This window comes from Piliocolobus tephrosceles, chromosome 14 (assembly GCF_002776525.5).
Source record: "Piliocolobus tephrosceles isolate RC106 chromosome 14, ASM277652v3, whole genome shotgun sequence".
Taxonomy (NCBI): domain Eukaryota; kingdom Metazoa; phylum Chordata; class Mammalia; order Primates; family Cercopithecidae; genus Piliocolobus; species Piliocolobus tephrosceles.
Window position 1 is genome coordinate 77,543,523 of NC_045447.1, and position 24,531 is coordinate 77,568,053.

General features: G+C 42.3%; 1 protein-coding gene across 2 annotated transcripts in view; it reads right to left on the reverse strand.

Moving 5' to 3' along the window:
• Nucleotides 1-218: 218 nt before the first annotated feature.
• The window catches only part of RCL1 (RNA terminal phosphate cyclase like 1), a 63,658-nt gene continuing 39,345 nt past the window's right edge, over nt 219-24,531 (reverse strand). The window contains exons 5-8 of one of the 2 annotated variants that reach the window (XM_023213180.1): nt 19,875-20,000; nt 16,556-16,712; nt 11,640-11,743; nt 219-1,171 (exon numbers count right to left, since the gene is read on the reverse strand). In XM_023213180.1, the coding sequence (XP_023068948.1) occupies nt 1,021-1,171; nt 11,640-11,743; nt 16,556-16,712; nt 19,875-20,000 (538 nt within the window). In that variant the 3' untranslated portion in view covers nt 219-1,020. The remainder of the gene's footprint in view (nt 1,172-11,639; nt 11,744-16,555; nt 16,713-19,874; nt 20,001-24,531) is intronic. The other variant, XM_023213179.1, reaches the window with a different exon arrangement.

Sequence of the window (24,531 nt, forward strand, 5' to 3'; positions counted from 1 at the left end):
TTGTAACATGCATAGCATCTACCTGGGCCCCTCCATGTCCACTGTGAGACCTGGGGAGCAGGGGAAACCACTGTAAATATGAAGCTCATACTATGCTGAGTAATAAGAAGTAATCAAGTTCTTTATCTCTGACCCAGGATCCTCATGTCTTCTGGAAGCATCAACGAAAAAGTAATAATCTAACTTATTAGCTTGCAAGGGTAAAATCCCTGACTCTATTACACTTAGATCCTTAAATGAGGAGATTTAATGTCTTTACATTATACATTTCAAAGGAACGAAACACCCTTTAAGAATTTTCTCATGGAGATAGCATTTACATCACAGAGCTATTGTGAAAATAAAACAGGAATGTATAGCACACCTGGAATATAAAAAACATCCCAATAACTTTACTTGGACCCCTGCAGTCACCCATCCCTCATATACACATCCAATGAACCAGATGAAGATCAGTGTTTATGTCCATGACAGCAATCCATTCAGAAGACAAAAGATAAATAGTCTAATATACCAGTTTCTGACATTTGCATAGCACTGCAGGGCTCATGAAGAGCTGCCACCCATATTATTTCATTTAATCCCTACAACAAAAACCGAGGCTCAAGGAGGTAAGTCCTTGCAGAAAGAACAGTAACAGACTCCACAGGTTTGGAAAACAGCCATATGACAGAGGGCCAAGGAAGCCTACGACAGTAGGCTGAGGAAGCACAGCAGAACTGCAGCTATGAGACTGTTCTAGCAGCATGACTGTGGCCTGAAGGCACATTCTTCCTCCAGGCAAGGCAAGGGAGCTCTCATGGTGACTGGGTCTCCTGGGCAATGGCAACGCCACTGGAGAAACAGCTGAAAACCACATGCTACAGAGATGTCTTTTATTTGTATATTGATATTTCTTCACAGAAAATTAAGCACGTGGCTATCCTGTCCTGGATTAATCCATTTGGACTTGGTCCCATTGGTGTCCGTGGCAGCGTCTGCTTTGTCTGGAGGCATTGGGGCCTTATCTTGTGATGGTTATCACTTGAGGGTCTTGCTAAGGTTGGAGAAACCAATGCCAACACAGGTCATCAGCACTTTATCTCCGCCCTTGAGTTCTTCACCACATGGCTTGGTTTCAATTTTAAACATAATCTGGAAAAAGCTCTTCAAATGCCGCAAAAATTCTATCCTAAAAAGGAAATAAATAAATAAATAAATAAATAAAAAGCAATTCATTAAAAAAAATTATCCTCTACCATCTAGAATCCAACGTTTTAATTTGCCAGACCTAGAGAGCTGAAGTTAAGAACTTCTCATCAAATCTGATTAAATAGTACTTCTTTTCAGCCAGCCAGTTTCCAAAGAAGATTGAGATAGTCTGCAGAGACACACACAATACAGCAAGATAAATTAAACCGGGGAGGGGGGAAAGGTTAGAAGTTAGCACATGACACATAAGTCATTTAGTTCAGACCTAGCAGAAAATGGACATAAATACGGTGAAGACTTTTTTTTTTTTAAAGAGACGAGGTCTCACGATGTGCCCAAGCTGGCATAAAACTCCTGGACTCAAGCAATGATTTTTGAGTGGCCTGTACAAAGACAGAAACACCTATTTCCATGATTCACAGCACCATGACATACAAAACAAGCACAATGACTACTGATGCTGAAATAGACAAGTCTCTCCCTTCATTCTCTAATAATACCTTTGCATTTACTTAATATTTATCAAGTGCGTACTGTATGCTAGGCACTGTTCTTGGTGCTTGGAATATTGCACTCAAATGAAAAAAATTAAAAATAAAAATCCTTCCCTCATGAGGATTTCAATCTAGTGGTGTAGAGACAAGATAAATAAATTAATTATTCCTGAAAAGTGCTATGTAAGGCTGGGCGCGGTGGCTCAAGCCTGTAATCCCAGCACTTTGGGAGGCCGAGACGGGCGGATCACGAGGTCAGGAGATCGAGACCATCCTGGCTAACACAGTGAAACCCCGTCTCTACTAAAAAAGTGCAAAAAACTAGCCGGGCGAGGTGGCAGGTGCCTGTAGTCCCAGCTACTTGGGAGGCTAAGGCAGGAGAATGGCGTAAACCTGGGAGGCGGAGCTTGCAGTGAGCTGAGATCCGGCCAATGCACTCCAGCCTGGGCGACAGAGCGAGACTCCGCTCAACAACAACAAAAAAAGTGCTATGTAATGTAAACAAACAACACAGATGGGGAAGAACTATGGGTACAACAGTATTTGTACAAATTTGGCAGAAGGCAATATTAAATAAGGTGGCCGGGGAAGTGTGCACAGTAAACACGACAAGGACAATGGCATCATCACAGGGTGACGGCATCACTCCAAGAGTACCTTGGGAAGAGCAATTCTGTGGATGAACCGCGGTGCAGGTACACAGGCTTCTAATGGTCTTGCCTGGCAGACCTAGCATCACCTTAGCTAGCCTGATCATAAGACACACCTGGTTCATTAAATACACAGGTTCCTGAAGGTTCTGGTGAATTTCCAACTGGTATGAAGTGTCCATATCCATATGGAAGAACCCAGAATCATAGGCCACACACAAAGCTGATTCCTTCCTACCCTCCACCAGACCCCGTGCTCCCCGGTTCATAGAGACCAATTCTTGTTAACAAGAATCCCTGGCAATTCTCACTGGGCAAGGTTAGGGAACACTGGCTTAGTGAAGAACGATGGTTTGCACACCTATAGGGAAGTATTACAAAAACCTTGCACTGTACTGTCTCCCAGTCAAACCAGCCAAACTCCCCACTCTGGCCAGATGGTTCTCAATCTCAACTGCACGTGGAATCATCTAAGGAGTTTTAAAAACACTGATGCTAAACACATAGAACAATGGAAAAGAGAGTCAAGAAATAAATCACACAGTTATGGTTAATTTCCTCAATGAGGAAAGCATACTCATTTCAACAAAGATGCTGGAACAACGGGATATCCACAGGTGAAAGAATGAAGTTGGGCCCCTTCCTCACATCACACAGAAAACTTAACCCAAAAGAGATCAAAGTCGTAGCTGTAAGAGCTAAAACTATAAAGTTCGCAAAAAAAAATACAGGAGTATTCATTACCTTGGGCTAGGCAACAGTTTCTTAAACATTTCTTAAATACAACACCAAAAGGATGGCAATAAGAGACAAAATAAATAAATTGGACTTCATCAAAATTAAAATATTTTGTGCATCAAACGCACCATCAAGAAAATAAAAAGACAACCTACAGGATTGGAGAAAAGATCTGCAAGTCATATTTCTGATAAAAGTCAGGCATCTCGACTATATAAACAACTCTTACAACTCAATAATAAAAAGACAAATAACCTAATTAAACGATGGAAGAGTACAGGCGTGGCACCTCATACCTGTAATCCCAACACTTTGGGAGGCCAAGGCATGCAAATCGCTTGGGGCCTGGAATTCAAGACCAGTCTATTACGACCCCCATCTCTACAAGAAATTGTTTTAAAATTAGCCAGGCATGATGGCAGGAGCCTGTAGTCCTAGCTACTTGAGCTATGACTGCACCACTGCACTCCTGCCTGGGCAACAGAGTGAGACTCACTAAAAAAATAAAAAGAAAAAAAAGAAAAACATGAGAGAGCTAAATGGACATTTCCTCACAAATATCCAATAAGCACATGAAAAGATGCTCAACATCATTGGTTATTAGGGAAATGAAAATCAAAACCACTATGAAATATCACTTCATATCCAATAGGATGGTCATAATAAAAAAGACATACAATAACAAAAGTGTGGGTGAGAAGGCAGAACCACCAGCACCCTCATACACTCCTGGCAGGAATGTAAAATGGTACAGCCACTGTGGAAAACAATCTGGCAGTTCCTCAAAATGTTAACCAGGGAGTTACCATAGGATACGGTAATTCTACTCTTAGGAATATATACAAGAGAAATGAAAACATACACCCACACAAAAACTTGCATACAAATGTTCATAATGGCATTATTCACAACAGTCAAAATGCAGAAGCAACCCAAATGTCTATCAGCTGATGAATGCATGAAGCGTGGTATATTCATTCAATGGAAGATTTTTTTTTTCTGTCATAAAAAAGGAATGAAGTACTGATCCATGCTACATTGATGAACCCTGAAAACATCATGCTAAGTGAAAGAACCCAGTCACAAAGGACCACATAGTGTATGATTCTATGTACAGAATATGAAAAAGGACCACATAGTGTATGATTCTATGTACAGAATATGAAAAAGCCACAACAGGCAAATCTATCAGAGGCAGAAAGGAGATTTGTGGTTGCCTGGGGCTGGGGAGAGGGGGAAGAATGGGAGAGACTGTGAGTCGGCACAGGGTTTCTTTCTGGAGGTAGTAAAAATGTTCTAAAATTAGATTGTGGCTGTGGTTACACAAGTCTTTAAACTGTGTACTTAAAATGAGTAAATTGTGTCGTATGTGAATTGTATCCCAATAAAGCTTTTTAAAGTAAAGAAATCAATACATATTTGCCATGTTATAAAACAACTGATCCTGGTTCTCACCCCTACTCCCTACTCGGTGTATACCAAACTACATATAAAGCCTGAATTGATGAATTTCCCTCCCATCTCCATCCCTCTGTGCTAAGAGCACTGATCTAGTCAAAGGAAGGAAACAGCTATATGGAGAAAAGGGGGCCTGAACAATTCCTGACCCTGTGACTGAAGTGACCAGTGCGTCAGGGGCTAAGAGATGAAACATTAACAACCCCAGAGAGCAGGAGTTCTGGTCAGTGCTGGATGCTCGCAGAAAAAATCTCCCGATTCCTTGCTTTCCTTCCACCTAGGAATGTGCAAGTTTATCTCGACCTTTAAAATAACATCACATTTGTTAACTTTTCTATGAAGCCTTTGCTAGCCCATAAAGCCCACCCCAAATGATCTTCCCACCCCTCCAGGTTTCCATAGCATTCTCTGCTCATGGTGTCTAATTAAATGCTTATGTATAACTGTCTCCTTCCCCCTCATTAAATTATTTAAGCACCTCAAGGGCAACACTCTTCTCCATCACTGAACCTGTTATTCAAACAAGGCAATGTATAAGGTTCTCAGTAAAGAGGCCCAGGATAGAATTTAGGAGTTGGGGTAATTTTGGGAAACAGCTTTCAACATTCTTGGCAATTAAGGGAAGTCAGCTTTCCCTGCTGGCTTTCCTGTCTTACTAACCAATTAAACTTTTGTTGTCGTTGTTGCTTTCTATCCATCCCACCATCTCCCCCATCCTGTCCTACGGAAAAAAGAAAACACATCAAACCATAGATAAACAGTCCACATCTGTGGGCGAAGCTTCCAGCTGGCAGCAACCCGGAAAAAGCCAGCCATCTCACCCACTCATCTGCAGCTGAAGGAGAAAACAAATTGGTCTCTCCTTTGCTGCTGCCTCAAACTAATACAGGCCTGGGGCATGCTGTGCTCCCAGGATGTCACCCAGCCTACTTCACTCTGAATCACTCAACTGTGCTTGAAAAACCAGACACCCTCCCCAGCTGGCAGAATTTCTACAGGGCCTCAGCTTGCTTCTGATCTCTTGGAGAAGGATGGGAGGAACACAGGCTCAAGTGTGCAGGCTTGTGTATTTGCAAGTTTGGGGTATTTGTAGCCTTTGGAACAGTTAGAAAAAGCAAAGTTAGTTCCACTTTTTACATAATGTTCTGCCAACCCTCAGCCTGTCCAAGGAAGACTGTGTAAGAGACTGGATTAAGGTACATTTCAGAATCTTTCCCCTACCTCTAGCCCCATTCTCCCTATGTCTCTGGTAGCTGGGATATTGAAGAGCAAAAATGCTCAGAACCTGAAAAATCACCACAGACAATATTAAATCCCAGCAAACAGCCTCCTTAAGAAAATGAAAAGCAAATGAAGAGTAAGCTCGCCCTGTATCTAAATGCACTAACAAAGTCTCATCCAGTGCTGATCCACATCCTTCTCCACAGACCAACAGCTCTCCACAGCTGCAGCTGCACTGAGGCACCGCCTCTGGAGTTCACAATTCCCTGCCCCTCTCTTCCACAGCAGTATCCTGGAGATTCACACTTCCTAGACAGAACCACAGAGCCACACAGCCAGGGCAAAGAGAGACCCACCGCTCACCGAGAGCAGCTCTGCCCCTCAATGAGCAACCACCCACACAGCGCAAATAGTAGCTTTTCAGAAGAACCATTCTGGGCAGTAGGGGCTCTATGCAACTCCTGTGTACAGGATTTTAACACCTGACATGTGATTATCTGCAGTGAGGCTTTTCTTTTCCCCCCAGGACAAAATGATTTTCAGAAAACAAAAAGCAACCGACTTTTCTACGAAAGCCTCTAGTCTATCTGACAATTAGGTTTCAGAGAATTCTGGAACACAGAGATAACTTTTCCTATGTATTTTATTTTATTTTTATTTTTTATTTTGTTTTGAGACGGAGTCTTGCTCTGTCGCCCAGGCTGGGTTGCAATGGTGCGATCTCAGCTCACTGCAACCTCTGCCTCCCAGGTTCAAGTGATTCTCCTGCCTCAGCCTCCCAAGTAGCTGGGATTACAGGCATGCACCACCACGCCCAGCTAATTTTATATTTTCAGTAGAGACAGGGTTTCACCATGTTGGCCAGGCTGGTCTTGAACTCCTAACCTCATGATCTACCCGCCTTGGCCTCCCAAAGTGCTGGGATTACAGGTGTGAGCCACTGTGCCCGGGCTTCCTATATATTTTCAAAAGGTGAGTTGTTTCCACTGCCACTGCTGGTCAACAGGAAAGGCCATGAGGCTCATGGTCATGGGTCCATTGAATCCCAAGTGACCAGGATTTGACAGGCTGCCAGATCCCACCCTTAAACACAGCCCCTCCCACCAGACCCCTCTTTTGAAGCATGTGAGAGAATGGGGTGAGAGCAATCATGGGGTAAGCCCTCTCTCTGGCAGCTCCCACAGGCACAAACCACAACAGAGGGTCCTGCGTCCTGCTCCATCAAACCACCTGGTTTCTATGCCACTGGATATGAGACAGAGCTGGGGGTACCTATATCTCAGGTGTAAGGAGATGCTCTGGAAGTTGAGGGGAAAGATCTGGAGATAAGAAAAGGATCTGCTGGATGGAGTCCCTATAGTTATTATACGGCAGCTTTTAAATATACTACTGATGCTTGTTCTGCGAAATAGTGGCTTTTCCAAAGACCAGCTGACCTCTGCTCCAAAAATGAAGTTACTACATTGTTACTAGGGCAGCAGGAAACAGAGAACCAGGCTAGCTGTACTGTCAGGAGATGGGGTCCCAGGCCCAGTTCAGACAGGATCTCACCATGAGCAGGCCACTGACCTCTTTTTTATCTGAGAAGGAAGCCTATCACTTGCTTTTACCATACACCAAATATGTTCTGGGGCTCAAACATCAGGTGACGGGGTTTTACAGTATTTAAACGCTTCACAAACCTAAGACACAGTGGTACTGTGCAAGCTCACGGAATGCAGTGAGGCCACTGATCCCAAGGAGTGGCAGGCTTGGCTGGCAGTTCCCAGTTTCCCCATTGGTTTCCTCATTGGTTCTTCAGAGGGCTGTGCTTTAGACTGAGTGGGCCAGGAAGCCCCAGTCAGTTTGTGTTTAACAAGGACAGTGTCTTCTAGTTCCTTAGCACTTCCACAGTCATGGAAAAAGGTCATTAATTAAAGTCAGAAAAAAAAAAGTCATGGTTTATTTTAGATTTCCAACTAAAGATAGAAAGAGATCATTTTACAGCAGAATTTGAAACGAGGACTTTGCTGAAAAGATGTAGCATGGCATCCTGCCTCAGGCAAGGTGCTTTGAGTCCAGCGATATGGATGGAATCCCAGCTCTTACATAAAAGCACAGTGGGTAAGGGAAGCAGTGACTGGAAGAGACTGTCCAGGTCTGAACCCCACTTACTGTCTGTGTGATGTAACTTGGCATGTAACTTGACCTCTCTGTGGGCATGTAACTTGGGCATGTAACTTGACCTCTCTGTGTCTCAATCCCATCACCTGTAAGATGGCACACATGATAGTACTTGCCTTTTTTGCCCTTATAAAGTTATGATGAAAACCAAATAAGCTAGTATGTGTGAGCACTTAAAACAACATCTTGCACACAGTAAACATGGTGTTTTTTAAATAAACATCTACCTTAGAGAATTCTTAGGATCAATAAGATGTGTGTAGTTTGCTCAGTAATGTGACTAGGGAAAGTCAGTCATAAAAATAATAACTAGAAATTAAAAATTTTTAATCCATAATTTAAAATTAATGGATATAGATTTATAGGTAGCTGGGCAGGCCACTCACAGATGACTTAAACCCTAAAATCACCCAAAGCAAGTTTACCAGGCTTCCTGGGGTTCAAAGTGACCTGACTGGGCTACTCTGGCCACACTGCCTATGGGGTAGTCCTGCTCCTCAAGGAGCAGTTTAAAAAATAAAAAAAAAGTGACCTGACCAAGGGACTGGACTGCAGCAGGGTGAGGGGGTGTCCAGGCAGAAACCACAGCACCCAGCGCTGACAGCTCCTCAGGCACATTGCCAGGAGCATAAGCATCTGACTTCATCTAAGCTTCATTCCATTTCCACATGTCCAGGACTTCAGGACCATGCACCTTATCTACAAATGACACCAAGGCTCCAAGATGCTAAATACCATTTCCATGGTCTCCTGGTGGCAAGTGGCAGAGCCTTAAGTCCAAATAGGCTGGACTCCAAGGCCTGTGCACTGGAAGAATGCAGAGAGCTCTGTAACTGCAGTCTCAATCCACAAACAATTTCTGAAGGTGCTAATTAAGATGCATCTTAATTTTTGCTATTTTTCTTGCTATTAATCCAAAAGTATAAATCCTCCCTCCCTAAACTGTAAAATTAAGCTTGCTGAATGGAGGGTGCAACTACTGTCACTAACTGTAAGCCACCTAAAACTCAAATTTAACAGAAATAGAATCTTCATATATCAGAGATTATAAAATAATATTTTATTCTACTGAAAAAAAAATCTCTTAGGCCTTTCTAAAAGAGTTTCACATTGGCTGGACGCAGTGGCTCACGCCTGTAATCCCAGCACTTTGAGAGGCCGAGGCGGGTGGGTCACGAGGTCAGGAGATCTAGACTATCCTGGCTAACATGGTGAAACTCCATCTCTACTAAAAATACAAAAAATTAGCCAGGCGTGGTGGCGGGCGCCTGTAGTCCCAGCTACTCAGGAGGCTGAGGCAGGAGAATGGTGTGAACCCAGGAGGCAGAGCTTGCAGTAAGTGGAGACCGTGCCACTGCACTCCAGCCTGGGCAACAGAGCAAAGCTCTGCTTCAAAAAAAGAGTTTCACACATACAGACTTACTTTCTCAAGTAGCACAGAAAACCACCAACAGCAATCCCAATGCTCTTTAAATAGCCATTTAAAAATCTATTTTATACAAATGAAAACAGGTCCAAACTGCTTGAAGAATTGCTTTTTTTTTTTTAACCAAGGAAGGTCTTGCTTCTGGTTTTCTTTAGAAATCTGAGGTTTCACAAAACAGGTTTCTATGACTTTAACTGCACATAAAAATAAATGTGTTAGTTTGGTCTCCAAAGCTCTTGAATCCATCTAGAATAAACTGTTCCCCCACTATGATGGTCCTCACCATGGATTTCATCCCTTTTTTATCCTCAACTGTACTCAAAAATACAATGTTAACTTTGCCTGCTTTTGCCCTTCATCTCTCTGTGCTGCTGGAGCTGTCCACAGTGATTAGGGGCAGAAAGAGTACTAAACAGATCCAGCTTTCTTGAAAATGACTCTCTTACCCGTCCTTATGCTAGTGTATCAAAAAGAAAGGAGGCTTCCCTTTCCCACCCCGGCAGATCCCTCTGCACAAAGCTCTGGGAGGCAGCAGAATGTCTCCAAGCCCCAGCCTCAAGATACATCATCTTACAATTTGTGCTACTCCTTTAAAGCTCCATTCAGAGCAGGACACTTTGTCTTCCCACGAGAGGAAGTCATTTTAGGCAAGTTTTCTGAAGAAAAGACACTACAATTAATGTTTGGTGAGAAGATGTGTTGAAGAGGACACAGGAACTTTTAAAAATGTCCAGTCACATCTCGAGCATCTCTGCAAAGCTTGAAAAGATTATACAGGTCCTGGGGTCAAATTGAAAAATCTCCAAAAGCAAAAGAAAAAAAGTGCCAAGAAAAAAAAATATATATATATATATTCCATTTTCACAGAATGTTCTGCCAAACCCCATGCTCCAGGACCACACACACTCAAGACAACACCCCACACCCCATACCGTGTGTGCAAGCAGGACTTCTCCAGGCCTGAAGCAAGGGCTGGGAAATGGCAGCTATGAGCCCAGCTATAAAGCTGGCGGGGCCATGGTGGTAACACAGTTGGCAGCCGCCTCCAGTGAGCTCTCTACAGGAAGCAAGTCTCTGTACCTAGGGTGCCGTTCTCCCAGTCCTCATCTCCTCTCCAAGTACTTAACTACCAAGTCTATTTTAGCAATGTTTACTACTGATGTTACCATGCCATTTAGGATTACTCAATTTTAGGTATCCTGTCCTGCAAAATACTTTTACACAAGCTATCAGGAGATAATGTGGTCCTCACGAGTTTCCTGCTTACCAGTCTTCCCTCTCTGCTAACAGAATGTATTCTCTTCCATTTTTCTGTTTCAAAAAAACCCTCCTACCACCAATTCTGGAAAAAAAAAAAAAAGCCTCCAAAAGAATTTATTTCAAGCTCCTGGTTTTCATGTCCCCAAAGCCACAGCCCAAGGCTGCATAGCTCCACCGCAGTCCTCACCCCTTTCTCAATGTGATGGCACCACCATTCTTCAGTTATCACAGTACTGTACCTTTCAGATATACAGCATCGGTACCATGATAACCGAAAAAGGACAGTTCAGTCTCATATCTACCTGAATATTACCCGCCACCCAGCTCACCACCCTCAGATGGCCCATATGATGATCTCTAAGTATGCAAGCACGTGAAAACACACACACACACAAAATGTCAGTATTCAAATAGGCTGTTTTTCGCAACCTCATTTACTATCAAAAGGAAATGCTTCTTTCACGGTGTCATTTATAATTCAAGTCTTCTGACACCCTATTCTTTTTGCAGAGTGCTTGCTTTCATACCACAGCAGTCAACTTCTGCTAACATTCAATGGTCCAAACTCACTTCTACAATTCCCTACTAGTCCAGTAGCATTAATACAAACTCTGTCTTTCGTCATCTTTTCCAGTGAGCTCATACCCCATCATCTTAGACAAAAAGCCTGTTTTCCCACAGTAAGTTAGACAGCTAAGGAAAATAATGATTTTTTAAAAAACCAGTAATAAAATCCAAGCTACACCAAACCAGGAGTTTACCTCTAACCTGGAAACAAAACCTAAAGCACGAACAAAGTAACTGCCCAATAGAGATCATGCAACTTTAGTTCCATGGCACTGAGGAAGGAAAGAAAGGCAAAAATCCTTGTATGTAAAAATAAACACCAGATTAAGAGTGACAACTGCTGGCTGATTTGAGGATAAATACAAGCAGGTGTTCATAGTGCAGGCTCTGTGCAGCACAACACCTTTGTCATTTCGGGCAATGAGAAAATTAAACTGGAAAGAATAACGAGGTTGAAAAAGAATAACTTACGTGTAGGGAGACAGAGGGCCTAGCAGGACTTTGGAAACATCCTGCTGTCCAAGGGTCATGAGTAGTAGCGCCAGACTTTGGTTGGTTGAATCTACACATCCACCCTGTAAACACAAATTAATAATTGTACAAACCAGAAAATGGAAAGCCAACAAAAGAGAGGAGAAAAAAATATAGAAACATACACTCATAATATCAAAAGCCAAAGTTCAAGCAACAATAAAACAGAATACAGGTCTTATAAGAGTAATCCTTACATCAACTGACTGTAGAGGGTTAAACTAACAATTAGAGCAACTGTAATAGTTGAGACTATCAGAATGAGACTATCAGATTCAAATCTTCTTAAGTGAATCTAGTAAAAAAAAAAAATGAAACTTTCCTTTTGTAATTAAAGCAGCAGCAGGAAGACATCATCTTTATTGAGTATATGCAAAAAAAAAGCTTAATCAGTTCTAGAAGATGTAGAGTTAATTCCAAGGGTTAGGTGGATGACGCTCATATGTATTTAATCTGTCACAGAATAACAGTCTATCTGACATGAAATGGCCTTTTCACGGCCTTACTTTTACACTTATTCAAATACACTCAGGAAACTGCTTGCCATGCTCTATTAACTTCTCTCCTTTATCTCTTCCTGAGTTCCTTAAAACTGAAGAATCATTAAGGTCAGATCCCTTCATTCTTATTACTTATGTATAAAATTATGCCTTCCACCCCCTTTTCCTTCCCTTTCTCCCAGATTAACAAGCAGAACAGACTTCTCTTCAAACACTTTCTCCTGAGTTACAACTGCTTAGGTTGCCTTTCTAATTTTGTTTTTTTCTCAGTCATTTTAGCTGTTTTGCTTCCACTAGATGCATACGTAAGTATACAAACATGTGTTCTGATCATTCTTTCAGGAATAACTTTATTTAAAACATATTGTACATAGTGAAAGAAGGATGACCTTGAATTTCTACATATTTTGCACAGGTCACAATTAGAAATCCAGTCTCTGACCAAGGCACGTTACTATCCAAGGCTAGACTGAACAGGATAGGTGGCCAGCAGTGCTGTTCATGTGGGTACAACTGCCCCTGCCTCCTTTTTAAGGCATGTAGGGTAGGAAATAAATCCATTTTCAGGTGCATCTCTGGCTGTCTGAAATCATTTAGTAGCCCTAATAATGGTGAAGGAAATAAGGATTGATCTAACTGCTAGCCTTTATGAAAATCTATTGCACGTCCCTAAACTACCTAAGTTAATAAAGGACAGGGAACAACATTTATATCACACAGCAAATTCCAGGACAAGGACAGTTCATTTTCCTTTTCTACCCAAAAAGAAAAACCTGACCCATGGAAAATACGACAACCAATGAAACTGTTTTACAGATCTTGCTCCCTTTCATAAGACAGCCTAAAATTAAAGTGTTCTCTTCAGTCTCTGCTTCCTATCACTGTTGTTATTTCACCATTCACTGGACCAATATTTTAATGCAAGAGATACGCTAAGGTCCCTGTACAGGACATCATGGAGGAAGTGGTAGGAGCTATCACCCTACCTATGCCAGGGTGGGGTGGGCAGGTGTCACCTGCCAGATGCCAGAGGGGGGGCTTTAGGAGTCAGGACTACTTGAGACAGCCCTGGAGGGATGAGCAGGGTTTGGGGAGGAAGGAAGAACAGAATGATGGGGAAAAACAAAAGGCCAGGGCCAGCAAGGAACGGCCAGGTGACCAGTCTAGATGGCACCACTGCTGCCTGCGGAGAAGCACATACAGCATAGAAAAGGTGGGTAGCCCAACTAAGGCAGTGCTTTCTGAAATGGGTCGAGAATTCCGACTTTGTTCAAGGAAAGTGAGAAGCCAGTGAAGGTCTCTGTGCACATGAGCGAAGAGATCAGATCAGGATTTTAGGGGAAGATTTAGACTGAAAAGGATGTTAGGATTTGGAAAGAACTTCTCCGCTGGAAGTGCAGAGAGCCAGTAGCCATAGTCCAGTTGTGGGGTGGAGCAGGGAGGCAGGCAGTGATTAGAGCAGAGGAACAAAAAGGCACTTCCAGAAAGCCTGGGACAGAATCAAGAAGGCTTGGTAACCGATGAGGCATAAATGGAATAGGAGGGTTAGATCAGAGGCTTAAAACTTGATAAACTGCGCCTTCAAAAGGTATGGATTTTTTACCACTCATTCAATCCATGTCACATCACAACTCTACAGAAAATTAATCAGAAAAACACGAAGTATTTCCATCCTTTTAATAATTAAAGATCATAGACACACAAAGGAAGTTTTCTGAATAACTAAAAGAAAATGAAACTTGGTCCAGGCACAATGGAAGACTGAAAGTAGATCTCAACTAAAGAAAAAAAAATTGCCAGGCACGGTGGCTCACGTCTGTAATCCCAGCACTTTGGGAGGCCGAAGCGGGTGGAACACCTGAGGTCAGGAGTTCAAGACCAGCCTGACCAACATGGAGAAACCCTGTCTCTACTAAATATACAAAATAAGCCAGGCATGGTGGCGTATGCCTCCAGCTACATGGGAGGCTGAGGCAGGAGGATCACTTGAACCTGGGAGGCAGAGGCTGCAGTGAGCAAAGATTGCGTCACTGCACTCCAGCCTGGGAAACAGAGTGAGACTCTATCTCAAAAAAAAAAAAAAAAAGCAAAGAAGAAGAAAAAGAAAAATATTAAAGAACCTAATTTAAACTGTATGTTTTTCCTCTTGTCAACTAGTAGGCTGTGCTTTCACCCTGAGGCTTATAACCTGCTATTTATAAGGATAGAAACCCAACACTCTAGCTATGCCCATGGCTCCCACTGGACTATTGTATAACGTGATGCTTCTAATTCTCCTAAGGTCTATTAGAAAGAGATGGAAGTGTCCCCACAGTTAGAGAGAGGGCCACTACAGGACCAGCCACTGCCAGACACTACAGGACCAGGAAAAGAAATCCTGCACAACAAGGGACCCAGGGAGACACATCACACGCACTGTTTCCCGCCCCCTCTACAAATAAGTAGACCACAAACCTCGTCAATTAAGTAACTGGCAGGGCAACCTCTTGATCATCTACCCCAAACTTTTAGTTACTACCCATCTTTCACAAAATTATTAAATTTTGGTATAAAAAAATTAAACTGATTTAGCATGAAAAAATCTGAGGCCAGATTGTGACTGCGCAAGACTGGTCAAATAATACCTCCTCCTTCAGGAAGATTTCATCTCCTTCTTCCACTATTTCCCAGGTGAATGCCGAGTAGAGGGGCTAGAGCTACTTTCCTGAAAATACAACTATAGGCCCACTGTCTTCCATTTTTAATTAGATGGTCATTAAATAGAGCCATTTAGGACCTGGAAATTTTAATTAATTCTGAAACAGCTCATTCTCACATGTTCCATCTTGGACCAACGAGACATTTTCAAGACCACTGACTTGGATCAAGGGAGTAGACTATAAATATAAGCTGTTTTCCACCGTGAGGCCGGTCTGAGGATCAATACCTATGGATATTCAGGCTTTACCCTACCACCCTGATTAATCATCTGAACCAGTGGCAAAAGTAAGAGTTAAAAGAAAAACTAAACTGACATTTTACCTGTTTTACTGATTTTATTTCACTTGGCTCAGATGTGATTTTTGCTACCTTAAATGGGAAAACTTACTTGGAGACCAGAGAGATGCCTGACAACTGAGAAGAAATACACAGAACAATACAAAGACAGAAGTCTCTTCAGCTCCTTAGGGGAAGAAGATGATTTACAAACATTATATACCATACAACAGCAAATCACCTAGAGTACAGTTCCTGCTGATGCTCAGTTCAAGAATCTGGGACGTAACACATAGAGCAAAGAAATGACCACCCCTCAGAGCCTTTCTGACAGTCCAGGGTCTCTTTTCCTGGACTCTGTGTGTCAGAGAAAAGGTTTCACCTTCCTGATATGGGAACAAGGCAAAAGACAGCGCAGACTAACAGAAATCTTGGACCCAGATTTGTGACCCTCTTCTAACCAAGTATAGGGGATCTCGGGGAATATATTTTTTAGGCAACTGTATCTCACTCTTTCTGCCATCATCTTTCCTCCTAATTTCTCTCTTACTTTACGTCACCTCACCTATTTTGAGGAAACGGTAAAAGTGTGTGCATGCATATGTGCCCACTGCGTGAAAGGATCAACAGAGAAAGACTGTGGCAACTGAGAGGGCAGATTGGTCTGAGCTGTGTCCCACCAGCAGAGTTGCAGAAGCAAAATGACAACCGGTTGAATCTGTCTTCAGCATCAGTTCACCCCTTCTCTGTTCCATGTTCTCAGGTTTTCCAAAGCGTCTGCCATGCTGAGCCACAGGCCTGCCTTCCCTAGTTATTCTGTGCTTTTTTTAAAAAAATTTTTTTCTTTTTTCTTTTTTTTTTTGATACTTACCTGTTAACTGAGATTCTGTGCTCTACAATGCACTGCAAAATTTAGCCTGTTGCCATTGTTTTATATATGAATCAACTGTCACATACAAATCCAGATTTCTAGCTTCTCTTGAAAGATCTAAAAAGAATGAGTCCACCTTCCTACATGGCAGCAATCGGGGGGTGCTGGGATGGTACTCTCTTTGGTTAGGGCAGTGTGTCAGCCACCACCTTACCTTACCTGCTTCATTTTTTTAACCTTTCCTTTCCTTTATGACTGTTCCAGTTCTTTCCTTGGCTCACTGTTAAAACTTACCTGCCCTATGTCTCAACCCAGTGGGGCTAGATCTCTACTCACTGACTAGTTCAACCAATCAATTAAACTAGTTAATGCTGAACTGCTTAATGCATAGGAACAAGTTACCTCCTTGGCTTGAGCCCTTGGAAGAGGATGAAATCTGCCAAGGGATGAGAATGAGAAAACAAACTGCTTCCTGGTCACTCCTCTATCAGAGGAAGCTGTGGACATACCCTATAGATTTCCTCCAGCAGCAGCCGGGCACAGTTCCTGCCAAGGTCCTCTGGAAGTACTGCTTCTCCCTGGCCCTGGGGGTTGGAGGCCAGTTCGGCACTGAGGAAGGTGCCACTGGTGGTCTCAGCAACCAGTGACAACCCAAAGCCCGGAGACCTGGAGATACAAAGGCACAAACACTGAGTAGGGTTAACCAAGTAAGGTTTCCACTCACTGGCAAACAGAAAGAGAAGACAAACATTTTTTTTGGATGGCACTGTGTTCAAAGGCTTCTTTCTGGCTGCATTAACCTCATAGAGTTGCTACTAGTTTACTAGCTGACAAGAAAAGAAAATCAGTCCAAAAACAAGCATCTCTCCACAAACTTTTAAGATTTGACAGCTCAATTCTACTTTCCCAATGCCTGTTAAGCAGACACATCACCAGGAAAGGTGTGGCGGCCTTCCCAGCAGTACAATCCATATGCAAACACAACACAGACCTGCCCCCTTTAACACAACTCAACACACGTTCACACAATACTTCCTATGTGTCCGGCAGGAGACTAGTCAAAATACTTGTTTCAGTAAAACTATGTATAAAATTAATGATGCTTCAAATGCACTATATGAGCTCACTACATATGGAAGAACTATATTAGTCAGTCCTTAGATTCTTAAAAAAAAAATTGCTTGTCTATGCAGGTGAAGGTTAACAACACCTGCCAAGGGAAGGGGGTGCAGTGAGTTATCCATTTCATCAAAGGTTCTGGGAGGCACTCTGAGTTATGCTTAACAATCTAACACAGTGCTATCCACCTATCATCATGGAACACCTAGAAAATTTTAGCATAATCCCAAGCTGCCTTTGAGTCACTTGACCAGCAGGAGCGAGAGGGTGTCCGGCAGTGGCTGCAGGCAGTGGCAGGCAAAAGTGAAGAGGAGAAGATGAAGGGGAGAGAAAGCAAGAAGACAAGCTGCCACTGCTGCTTTACCCCATTTACCTGCATTTCCCAAGAACTTCCATCTGTGTGAGTTTTCTGAGGTGCATTTGTCATTACAATAAACTTTATATTTAATCAGGATTATTCCATTTAACACAATTTGAGTAACTTCAGAAAAGACAAAGAACATATACTAGGTTCTACGTAAATTACTCTAACTTTTCTTCCCAACTTGTGGGAAATACGTGTTATCAGGCCTGTTTCAAGTTAGGCTGACCAAGCTGCTGGTCATCAGGTGACCTCATGAGAGATCTGCACTGGTATAGTTTGCAAAGGCCAGCCTCCACAGCTTTCCTTAGTAAAGGACCCAATTAAGAAAAAAAATAATTACTGTGAGAGTTAAAATGGGACCACACTGGACTGATGTGCATTCTGGCCAAAGCGCTGACACAGGCCACCAAGAACTGATGTCCGCTAAGGTTCTAGGCCATGGCCACAACAGAAACTCAGTACATCTGAACAAGCCTGACTTACTGGATACTTCACTGAATCAGAAGAGAGAAATACCCATCCATGACTTTATTATTTTAATAACAGAGAAGGAAGAGCACTATTAGTCATCTGTAACTGGAGATTTAAAAAAAAAACAAACACAAATTTAAATCCCACATTGGTTTTACATGTAATTTTTAAAATGGGGCTTGGAGTTGATGACCCACAGTCTACATCATGTCCGTGTCTTGATCTACATGTAAGGCTTCTACTCATCATTAGTAAGTATGGACTTGAGCACACTCTAGGGTCAGCTGAGTCAGTGGTATTACAAAAAGCCACACTATAAGCTGGTGGCAGGATGGCCGTCAGGCCTGCTCTGCTTCATTCCAGGACACTTTCTGATAAAGCGAGAGGCAAAGCAGAGAAGGGACTATTGAGATGAAGCCACTTAAGACAGCTTCTGCTGCTATCTGTCCTCCCCCATCCCGAGAAAACCCCCTTTCTCCAGAAAATAGCTGACACATAAATCCAGACCTGTGGCCAACAAGGGAGAGTAAAGGAAAGAACAGCATCAGGAGCTACCATTTCTGTAGGACCTACTATGTGGCAAGGAAGGTAGTAATGGCTTATATATGTGATCTTTACAATAATCTCAAAACATAGGCATCATCTTCAATGTATAAATGAGGAAAATACTGTTGTTACTAGAACATAAACCAAAGGTTTAGGAACATCATTGACTTTTCCAAGCCGGAAAGGCCAGCTTTGCCCACAAATCCTTTCCCAATCCCAGCGTCTGACGCCACCAGCTTTGTTGCTTTGGACTATGAGCCTCCACTGTATTTCTAAAACCACTTTCATCTTTCCATTAGGCCTTATAAAGGTCAAAGATTGTATAAAACGCTCACCCCCCTCCTTTACTCTCTTTTCCTCTTTTTGCTGAAATTAAAAGAAACCACAGGTGAAACAGCTGTGGAAAAGGATCAGCTGTGGTATCACTTAAGAAGAAGTTGACTTCTTAACCTACAACAGTTAACCCCAGACTCTAATATTCTTATTTTTAGGAGACACAACCTGTAAGCCTCAGATTTGAAGTGAAATTATGCCATCATTCACACTGAAATGATTCAGTAAAAAACAAAAACAAACAAAACCCACAAACAAGTAAAGCAAATTTGGCAAAATATTTACTGTTAACTATAGGCAGCAGGAGTATATCTCAGTATTCACTGTACTATTCTTTGATCTTTTCTGTAGGTTTAACATTTTCCTAATTCAAGAAAGTGGCTTTAATTGCTTCTCTAACTTCCTAGTTAAAGCAAAGCCTAAAACAGCCATCTTCATTACATAGAGCATCATTTTTTAAGAACTTATTTTCCGTATTTAGGATGTTTCTCTAATTTTTAAAATTTTTATTTTTTAGCAAAGCAAAGGTTTTCACTAAACCAAATTCAAATCTGCAATAGCAACTTTCTCTGGATGTAAATATGTCATTTCCACTGATGAAGAGAGATGTCGACTTACACTTAGATAACAAAAGATTTTAACCCTATACTGTTACTTACTCAGGGTGGAAGAACCTGTTCGCTTTAATTTTTTGTTGAAACAGAGTGAAGATGGAATTTAAAGCTTAAAGCATTGCGTATTAATATAAAAAGGTTTTAACTCCCCAAGGCTAGGAACGAGACCCTCAGCTTCCAGCTCTAGTCACTGGGATGCTTTCCATGTGACAGGCACTCAAGAAATGCCTGTTGGTGACAACAGCAAGAAGTCAGAAGGAAATTAATTCTGAAATTGTTCTTCCTCTGGCTGCGCAACCTCAGAGCTGGCAGTTTTAACTTCAACTAGAACAGGCATGTGAAAAAGCTGCAGAAACAGACTTCAAAAACACAGATACTTACTTCCCAGAGTTGACTCCTTTCATGTGATCTGTGTAAATATAGATATCAGGTATGAACTTGTTGAGGATGCTCCTTGCAGAATCCACAATCCGGTTTGCCATCTGAGGTGACACACGTACAGAGTACCTGCAGCCTGGAGTTAAGGATGTCATTCTGCTTGAACTCCAGGACAGAAAAAATCAGTTATAAAGCTGGCAAATATTTGTGGAACTGTAGTAACAAACTAGGACTTCCAAATCTATTGTTTTCCAACTGTATTTACTGTATTTTTTCATTATTATAAAAGGTCATGGCGAAAACATCTAAACAGTAAAGAGAGTGGAAAGTATAAAGCTGGAGGTCCTCAACCCCACCCCTGACTTCCTACAGACATGCTTCCCCTAGAAATGGTTCAAGTCAATTTTGGAAGGCATAAAGACACCTGCCTCTCTGCGGGTCATGATCCAGCTCCCTTTGAAGTACAAAACCTAAGAACACTTTCTATTCTCTGTCCATTCCCCCTGCTGTAGCCAATGAGTCTCTCTCTTAAGAAACCTAAGCCCAGAACAGACACCACACAGGACCCGGGTGATTCCAATCCACCTCCTGGTATGCTGACGGGAGAAGCAGAAAAAGTTCAGTGAAAGAACATGGTTGCTGCTATTTATAAATATATAAAAAGGTTTTTCTAACTTACAGGGCCTATTTTCTACTATTTAAGAATTAATTACTCCACTTGTGGATAACATAGCCTCCTCACACCTGCTACCTTATAGTTAAAATATTAATAATTAGCACTCCTACAACAGGGCACCCCAGAAAAGAAAGGAGGAAGATATTAGTAACTCAAGTGAAAAGACTAGTGCTTGAGGAAACGGAAATTATTGCCTAAAACTAGACTTATAACAGAAGCTGGCTTTCCCCAACCACACATGTCAAAGAAAAAATAAGTGTGTATTGAACACTTCAATGTGCAATATGGTCAAGAGATGGCTATATATTTGGAACTAAAAAAATGGAGAAATAACATGTGACCTTCCCACTATCCTGATACAAACCTACGTGACAAGTCCAACAGGTAAAACGAGGTGTGTGATCTGCCCATTCCAGCCCAGTGAGTGTTCAAGAACTGCTGTCAATAACACATTTAATTTTCATTTGAACTGCAGAAACAAAGTGCTCAGAGATGATACATGATCTGATCTGGCATCTAGCTTCCTTTTTGACCCATCCTGAACATCATACTAAAAGACCAATCTTCGTCATGCTGGCGACAGTCTCTCGGTGGCTCCTCATCCTCCCATATCTTGTTGTTAGAACCCCCAGCCTGCTCAGTGTGTCCATCTTCAGCTCTGCACCATCAACCCATCCATATTGCCCAAATTCCTCAACCTGAGCTGCTCTGCCCCATTCTCCCAGCTCTGAGGTCCCAAACTCTCTCCTGAAACCCCCCAGCCAGCACCCAAGTGTGGGCTCCACTTGAACTTACCATACATCTCTCTTCACATACACACATTTTGTTCTTGATCTTCAACAAGACCACACACTCTATAAGGGCTTTACTTCTGTAATCCTTCCCAACTCTCTAATACACTACTTTTGTACTCAGAAATGCTCAATAAATATTTAACTTGACTCAAAGGACAAACCTGAAATGAGGAAAGAGCAAAGAGGGACTTTTCAATACACACACAGCCCAGTTACATCACCATCTCTTCAGTCCAGAATGTACTTTTGACCACAGACAGCTTAGACAAACAGTCCTAGGTCTCATACCCTTTGGACCAAGTGGGTGCTGTCCTTCTGAGGTCTGAGGCTACCTACTCTCCCCAGGAAAGCACAAGAGATGTCACCATCCTAACACATAATCCCACAGAGCTCATGGCTCCCAAAGTTCTTTCACATATATTATCACCTTACTTTATGCTCACAGTAACTGTGTGTTGAGAGCCACGGTTCTGAGTTCTAGGACTTAACATTAAAGACAACTAAGACAAAAAACTAAGACACTTGCTCAAAATTAAAACAGATCTGACTCCCAAAAAGCATCTTCCTCCTCTCACCCATCCCAGTATGGAAACATGAAAGGTAACGCACAGTACAAATTCAGGGCCAACAGAACCCTGTATTAGAACTCAGGCAGTGAAATGAAGAAGGCAAAGGAACTTTAAAGCCAGATACATCGAGTTGCTTAGAACCATCTGGCTTGGTATGCATGTCCTACTAAGGACTGGCTAAGAGCCCCCAAGTTCTAGAATGAGATTATCTCTGTTCAAGTCCCAGCTCCAGCAAGCTGCATCATTCCAGGTTAATTGTGCTAACTTCTCTGTGCCGTCATTTCCTAATCAGTAAAAGAGAGATAATCATAACACATTCCTTACAGAGTTTGGAGGCGCAAATGAAATAAAATGCATGTAAAGCTCTTAATGCCTAGTGTGTAGGAGGAGCCCAGCAAATGTCAGCTATTGCTTTTCTTATTACTCATCCAAGATTCAAATTCCAAGCAGAAGTTCTTATTCTTTCAGGAATCAGAGAACTCTCTGAGAAACTGATGAAAGCTATGGACCCTCTCCTGAGAAACATATATATTCACAATTTTGCAGAAAAATTTTCAGGTTTATGAACCTCCTAAAGCCCATTTATGAAAACCATATTAAGAACCAATACCAATGTATAAATCCATAGCTACAGTCCATATAGGACTCCCACTCTTACCCTTCCCCAATGTTCCATGTCAGAGAAAGCTAAGAGGGATACGTGTGTGTGTTACAGTAGGTAGAGATAAAGAAAGATAGCTTGATTCTCAAAGTACCTTCCCTATAGTCAAGGAAAAGAAACTAGATTATCCCACAAATTCCAACTTAACCCCCTTTACTGCCAGCTTTTTCACTTAATTCTCATGTACCAAATCATGAGCTCCTAGGATAGCACTGCAAAACTGAAACAGAATGCTCCTTTCTCTTACGCCCCACATAAGGCAAGGGTGAGAAACAGAGTGGGTGGCATTAAATAAAAGGTAACTACTGTCTAGTCACAGCTGCTGGCAGGAACCAACACCGGCTCCCTCTGGGCCCTGGCTGGTAGGTCATCTTGTAGAATGCAAGAGGGAAAAGATACACTTTGGAAGTAATTCAGTTAAGACCACAAATGCACACAAGAGAGTGAGCCTCATTCTCCCAATTTGAGCCCTCCTACGGGAAATACAACCTCCAAGCTTAGTCCAGTAGTCAATAAGCCTTGCAAGGAAAAAAACCACAAAACCAACTCAAGCTTTTTCCAAAGGCAGCTTTTTTTTTCCCCAGGCTCCAAAACTGGAGAAGAGGGTGATCTCCATTCAAATCAACATTCCTTTGAGGTGTTTGTGAAATGGGCAGCTCTGCAGAGCAGTGGCTGAAACATTGGGTTTACAGACAGGGATCTGAGCAAGGGCACTGTGTCAACTGTCCTGGGGAGCTGGGATGAAACCTCTACCAGTCAGCGATATATTGGGGATGATTTCTGTGTCCTATCCCCTGCCTCCAGGGAGGGAAGAACTTGGGACCTCACAAGTCTCTTCCTGGCTCAGGTTCTACACAGGGAAGGTTCCAAGAACATTAGAGGGAGAAGTCAGGGAGGAACAAAGTTACACCCAAGGTGCCCGGCACCGCAGCTCTTTTAACTTTTATATTCTCCCCTGGAAAACCCTTCCCCATTTCCCAGCACCATCATCAAAGGACACGAGCCATCTGCACACCCAGAGAGAACAAGGGGGATCCCACTGTGATGAAAACCATGTTGTTATGACAAGATTTTGTCAAAACAGAGCACACTGCCAGAAATCACATTTCCAGACTACAGAGACTGGATTCCAAACAAAGTTCACTGCCGCCAATACAGCATAAAGGAAACACATCTCAAATAAGGAGGAAAAAAAAAAACTACCCCCCAGACAAACCCAAAATAGTACTGAAAGTGTATTCCTGTACACTTATTGGAATGTATTGGAAAGTGTATTCCTGTAAACTTACTACACTTTTTTTCACCATTGCCAAAAATGTTGCGGTTAAAGCCATTAACCGCAGTGTACTTGGCAATGGTGAAAAGCAAAAAACAACTCAATGGCCATCAACAGGGTTTGATTTTGGGTGACAAGGATGGTAAAGATGTGCCTTCACAGTGGGGCATCAATGGTGGGATACAATGCATCTGTTAATAAGAATGAATTCAAGTAGGAAAGGCACATTGACTTTAAAAACATACACCTAGTTACACTGCATTTCCATTTCTTTGTAACCTCATTAACCTTATTCCAGCTCCTCTGATTTGGATATTAGAGTTGAACATCACCTTAGAAAGTTGCCTGGGCAATTTAACTATACATCAACCTCAGGGCTCCTAGGAAAGGAACATTTCTCCTTTTGCCCATTCTCTCCTGGTACACACAAGGCTTGACACTTACATGGGCTAGGGGACGGCCATGCAGAGAACAGACCATAATCCAGGAAGGCTTTGTTATTTTGTATTCCTGTGCTTTTGATAATCCTTAAAAAGAACGTCAGGCAGCAACCCAAGTTTGAGCTTCTATCTTAACTAGCACTCTCTCTGCCCATGACTCTGCAGCCCACCCGACTCCCTGCCCTTCACCACTTACTGTTCAAGCTATTTGAGGCCTCTGAAAACAAAGTCCACGCTACACCTC